The sequence below is a fragment of the Callospermophilus lateralis genome, chromosome 14 (genome assembly GCF_048772815.1).
Source record: "Callospermophilus lateralis isolate mCalLat2 chromosome 14, mCalLat2.hap1, whole genome shotgun sequence".
Lineage (NCBI taxonomy): Eukaryota > Metazoa > Chordata > Mammalia > Rodentia > Sciuridae > Callospermophilus > Callospermophilus lateralis.
The window spans coordinates 55589990-55596573 of NC_135318.1; the positions used below are offsets into that span (position 1 = coordinate 55589990).

A 6584-nucleotide genomic window follows, 5' to 3' on the forward strand; every position below is an offset into this window, starting at 1 on the left:
TCATTGTGTATATGTGTGTGTGTATGTAAAATATATATATATATATTTTACACACACACAATCTGTTTGTCTGTCTATGGGCTTCTGGGTTGGTTCCATAACTTGGCTGTTGAGAATTGTGCTACTATAAATGCTTCTATAAATACTGATGTGGCTATACTCCTATAGTATGCAGATATCAGTTCTTTTGGATAAATAGTAAGAAGTGGGATAGCAGGATCATATGGTAGTTTCCATTCCTAGTTTTTTAAATTTTTTTTAAGGACTCTCCATACTGCTTTCCAGAGTGATTATACTAATTTGCATTCTAAGTAATATATGAGTGGACCTTCTCTCTCACATCCTCACCAGCATTTATTATATTTGTATTAATGATTATTGCTATTCTGACTGAAGTAAGATGAAATCTCAATATAGTTTTGATTTGCATTTTCCTGATTGCTAGAGATATTGAATATTTTTTTTCAAATATTTGTTGGCCATTTGTATTTCTTCTTTTGAGAAGTGTCTCTTCAGTTCTTTCACCCATTTATTGATTAGGTTATTTGTCAAGCCATGGTATTTTTTAGAAAATATTTTTTTAGTTATCAGTGGACCTTTGTTTTATTTATTTATATGTGGTGTTGAGAATCCTCACACATGCTAGGCAATTGCTCAACCACTGCACCCCAAACCCAGCCCACAAACCATCACATTTTTAAGACATTTTTGTTGGGTAAGAGGATGGGCAATCAAATAAGAATAACAATAAAGAAACCTATAAGCCTACTAGATAAAAAGCAAGAAAAACAAATAAAAGGAACACATTTCTTCCAGGCTCAACTTGCTTTGGAAGAAACAAGCTCACTTCTGATTTTTCTGATATACTCAACAATTATATTTCAAATAAACAAAGTGTGTTACAAGAAAATGCTGTAGGCTGTTAATTTTTTCAAAAGTACATTATGCTGTTTAATTTTGTGTACGTCTACTGGAAATAATGACTATAAAAACAAAACTACAAAAAGTTATATTGTTATTGATTTTAAAAAATTAAACAGGTCTCCTGTTTTTATTTTTGTGCTTACATAAGTTTTTCATGAACAACAATGTAATACTGTGTAATACTGTATTACATCTCTATGTAATACGGGTGTGGTAGTTCAGGATTCTTCTATGATGTGACTCCTCAAGACTCAGCTGTCTTGTTCTCTAACTAAGAAGCTTTCTTTGATCTATAGCAAGTTTTATGGAAACTTTACTAGTTACATCACTTTAAATTCAGATGCCTACATTCCATGCTCTATGTTTCAGCTTGCACAGTTAGAAAATGTATTCACAGAGGTTTTTCCCCCCTGATTTCAGTGTTTTCTATACTCCTTTTGCATAAAAACATTCATTTTTATGTTAAAGGCAGATGTTTTACTCGTGGTTAGGTGCTAGTCATATTATTTCTGAGCTGCTTCCTAAAATGATTCCTTTTATTCAGGAAATCATATAATTATTTATATCAACAAGTTCATTGAATCAGTGTATTTCCTAAGGACAGAAACTGACATTTCTCTGAAAATATCTTCAAAGATTACCAAAACAAAGAAACAAATATAATAAACCTTCCCATCTGAATGGCATTTGCATTGTATAATATCTTAAATTTTTGATTGAGTCTACTACTAAAATCTATTGATTATCTCCACATAGGAAATCACATGTCATCATTTAAAACCATGCTAAGTATTGTCTGTATGATACCACTAATAAAGGGCATATTGCTGAATTCCAGAACAGCCTTTGCCCTTATGTTATGACTTTGCCTTTTCTGGTGCTTCATTTGAAGCACCAAGTACCTATTCTTCTTCTAAAATACAGTAAATGAAATTTGACTACCAGCCACAGTGAGTTCCATGAGTAATGGTTTGTTAATATTCTGGAGTTCCTCTTAAAGTAACATGAATGTGTAGACATAAAAAAAACAAAACAAGTGTAAATGATAGATAAAAATAAATTTTGAGTAAATAAATGAAATTTTTCTGATTAATAAGCCTCACTGCTTCAACAAATGAGTCTGCTTAATAAATTGCTGAAGATTTTCAATGTTCATTGAGGCTTAAAATGAACTCATTTAGCCAGTCTCTTCCATAATTCATTACATTGACAGGCAGGCTAGTGATTAAAAGTAAGAAGAATTCTGTAGAACTAATAATGTTAAGTAGTCAGTTTGCAAATAGTTCATTTATCCATTCACATTTTCAATAAATACATGTTAAGTGGCATTATAGAATCTGAGGATTCAACAGAAACTAAAGCCTGCCCCTGTAGGATTTTACAAAGTGAACAGTGTACATATAAACAATTGCATGATGTTACATGGTGATTGAAAGACACCGCATTACGAATGAAAGACATCACACGACACAAATCACCGGAGAGGTTCCACTTTATTACAAAAGGCTGTGGGCTTATATAGATCTAAGAAGAGGTGGCAGGGCTTAGGTAAATGACGGGTCACCCGTTTATTGGTAAGTTCTTCCAGATGTCAGTTCCGGAACCCAAGAAGTTAATTCTTATTGGGGCTAAGGTTTCCCACCAGCGGGATTTGAATATTGGGAAAGGGAGAGGCAGGAAGAGAAGCCCCTCAGGCGCCATGTTGGGGTTTTGGGGGTGTGGCTGCCGTTATATGTTTTCCCAACAGTGATAACTGCTAAGAAGAAAAAAATAAATCTGTGTAAAGAGAATGAATAGCAAAGAAACGTGGTGATACTATTTCAGACAGGATGATAAAAGAAGCAGACTCTGATATTTTGACATTAAGCAAAGTCCTGAAAGAGGGAGCAAGGCAGGTAATTATGTGAAGTTTGCCAGGAAATGGGAATAGCAAGTTTCAAAGCCCTAGTGATGATCATGTTTGGACTCTTCTAGGAAAAGCAAAGAATAGATGAAAATGTAACAAAGAGAGTATACTATGAAGAATGGCATGAAATGAGATTAGAAAAGCCAGTAGTGAGCTAGCCAGTTATGTAGTGTCTTAGAAACCAAAATCTACAAGTCGGAACTTCAGACTTTATTCAGAGTGATATACAAAGCTGTTGGAAAGTTTTCTGGCTTCCCTGTGGAAAATAAACTAGAATGGAAGCCAGAAAGCCAATTAGGAGGATATTGCATTCAGGAAGAAAATAACAGTATTTGAAACAGCGTGTTACTATACAGTGGATCTACTTCGAAGGTAGAGCCAACATGTTCTCTCAACATACTGGAGCTGCGTTTTCAGTGATGAGTATATTCAAGATGACTTGAGCTGGAAGGTAGAAGGGTTAGAGGAGTCATGTATGCAACACTGATAAGACAGTGACCAGATTTGGGTGTGGTGACTCAAGAATTGGGTTCTGCAGCTGTTATGTACCAAGTGTCTGTTAATTATCCCGTTGAACATAACATATATATAGTCAGAAAAATTTATGGACTTAGGACCTAAGACTGGATGGAGTCATCTAAATAGTAGGTTAAAGAAGAGGTCCCAACCTGAAACATGGGCACTCTAGGAAGAGCCAGCAAAAGAGACTGAGAAGGAGTAGCCAGCAAGATAAAAGGATAACTTGAAATTTGTTTTAGGCTTATATTGATTTTTTTTTTAAATCTTCTAAGGTAGTTTCAGAACCTGAAGGGAAACAGCTTACTGGGATATCATTAGCACATTACTGTGTGATAAGTAGATTTCCATCCTACTTAAAAAAAAGTTATATATATAGGTACTTCTCAGAGGAAATTGGACAAGAACATAGATTAGTGTTCTTTTCTCCTCACTTTATTCCCCAACTTCCAACTACCTTGGAGTCCCAAGTATTTCTTCAGTGTATATTATCTCTTTTAAAAATGAAGGAATGAGATTAGCTAGACATAAAATATTCTCTCAATATGTTTACCAGGAAGTATTTATATATACAAATATAAGATTTTCCTTAAGTAACTGATATGTCATATAGTATAATATATTATGCCAGGAAGTGTTTATATGTACAAATATACCATAAGATTTTCCTTACGTAACTGATATGTCATATAGTATAATATATTATGCTAGTAAGAACAGAACAAGTTATCATATAGCCTTTTTAGCTTTGGCTGCAAAGAAATTTGGAGAGAAATTTGATGCTTGATATATAACAATGTTAAATATTGAGGTTGGCTTTTTGTATACTGTTTTTTTATGTTCTTTATTTCTTTTATTTGCATTTTATTATTATGTTATTATTGTTACTGATATAAGCTATCCCAGATCTTCTCTGGAATGAGTAGTGATATTAAGAAAAATGTAAACTCAATGGGCTATCAGAGTTGAAAGATAGATATATTATTGTTTTGCAATTAATCTCATTTCCCCATCAAATTAAGTTTTAAATCCATATTGCATGCAAATATTTTAGGAAGACCAAAACATATACAAAAGCATAGACATTAATATTTTTGAAATACTGTTTAATTTAAAGCATCATGACATTATTTTAAAAAGTAAGGAATTATCAGGCAAAAAGTAAAGGGAAGTCAAGAATTTAGAGAAGTAAGTAAGCCTGAAGTCACTTTTCCCTTGAAAGCACTAGGTAATCCCAGAAAATTAACTTTCCTTTCAGTAGTCTTTCAGGGTAGAGAAGGAGACAGAAAACACAAACTCTTCATCCATATATAAGTTGGGGAGTCTGACAGGAGATCTTCTTCTATAGCAGTCTGGAATCCAAGATCTCAGAGTGAAGGTGAAGACACATTGGAACAATCTGAAGAGAATTCAAATATGGCAGGACTTTTCTGAGTTGTCCAGCAGACTTTAGTATTTTTAACCTATATATTTGCTGTTCATCAGGGATTGTCCTCTACACTGAGATTTCCAGATGAAATCTTCCTAGTTGTTTCTTGGATGTTCCACATTAACCTAGAGTCTGCCACTACCCTGCTCTCAACCAACTCTGCTGCTCACTATCGAAAGAATATAAAGAGTTGGATAAGGGATAAATGAATCTGGAGACAAGAATTTTCTAGTATTGTAATATTATTTAGAAATCTGAAAATTTTAGTGGCTGTTACCATAGCAATCCTAGCCTTTATTAAAACATGAACTCTAAGAATATTTTAGATCTATAAAATTAACTTTCCAATATACCTAACTTGTATCTTTTCATTTCATTATAGCCCTGATGTGTCAAATCAGATTTTGCTGTGTTTGCTCTGATAACAAACACTCCCAAATTTCAGTGTATCACAAAAATAAATAGGTGTATTTGTCCTTCATTGTGCAGCTGCAAGTTGGCTATGTCTCTGTCCCATGTGTGTTCTCATCCTGGAATTCAGAGTAAAGGATTAGCCCTGATTAGGGATATGGCATTCATGTGGCAGAGGGAAAAATGACAATGACAGAACCACAGAAGAACTCCTAAAGCTTCTGTTTCCACTCATGTTTCTTTGGCCAGGTCAGTGGAGAATAGGGAAGTCAGTGGAGGATGAGGATCCCAGGAAGGGGCAGTGAGTAACTGGGAAGGTAGGATTGCATGACCATAATCATGGTTTTTTAAGAAACCATTATTTTGACTCATGGGCCATTTTAGTTCCAGGAACCTCAAAATAGGAAAAGTTAGAAAAATAAATAAAAAATGGTCATTTTAATGTGCTTTCTTAAAATGTGTAGTCGTTAGCTATGTATTAATAAAATAGAAGCAGAAAAATATTTTATCTCTAATCCCAGGTTGAATGGCAATTGATGTGTTATATATCAATACTCTGTTTTAGATGAAGATAATGATGATGTTGGACAACCCAATGAGTCTGACCTGAATGACAGCTTTATAGATGATGAAGAAGAAGAATATGAGCCAACAGATGAAGATTCTGACTGGGAACCAGGGAAGGAAGACCAAGAGAAGGAAGATGTGGAAGAACTTTTGAAGGAAGCAAAAAAGTTTATGAAAAGAAAAAAATAACTCTTTTATGCAATAATATAGGGCTCAATTTCAGGAACGAAGGAGGTACTAGAGTGATCATTATTTTCTTTCTTTTGATAGCTACAACTTTTGCTATTGACTTTTTGCAAGTAAAATATTGAAATGTCAGCCATTAAGATAGTAGGTGGAATTTATTTTGTTGCCTTACTTAAGCACTTACTAGTAGAAAGCAGATAGAGGTTAAAGAGGAATCATATTTTCCCTGTACTTTGTATATTGATAATAAAAAGTAAAAGCCTTGGTTGTACAAAACTTTCCTCTTTTTTCTTTTTTTTTTTCAGTCACTGTCTTTGTAGATTATTATGCAAGTATAACCAGGCAAATTACTTGATGGTTGAGAAAGCATGTGTCTTTCATTGTATTGAAGTGATTCTTCAAGCAAAACCAAGCAAAGCCATCACATAATGGCTACTATTTTTCTAGTACTCTAGATGTGAGCTTTGTGATTTCATTTAGTAGTTGTATCTTTTGTAACTTGGTGAAATTATTACCAACTGGATACTGAAATAGATTCATCTAAGCTATAGAAGAAAAATGTTCACTTTGCAGGGAATGTATGTTATTTTGTGTCACACAGCTGTAATTTACTGCAGGTCTGAATTTGACAATTTTTCAAACTAA

The 6584-nt window shown here is 33.7% G+C and overlaps 1 protein-coding gene across 4 annotated transcripts in view; it reads left to right on the forward strand.

Moving 5' to 3' along the window:
- Positions 1 to 6157, forward strand: part of Aplf (aprataxin and PNKP like factor) — a 105167-nt gene extending 99010 nt beyond the window's left edge. For all 4 annotated transcript variants that reach the window (XM_076833059.1, XM_076833060.1, XM_076833058.1 and 1 more), the window contains one exon: positions 5752 to 6157. In XM_076833059.1, coding sequence (XP_076689174.1) covers positions 5752 to 5942 — 191 coding nt within the window. In that variant the 3' untranslated portion in view covers positions 5943 to 6157. The remainder of the gene's footprint in view (positions 1 to 5751) is intronic.
- Positions 6158 to 6584: the final 427 nt, after the last annotated feature.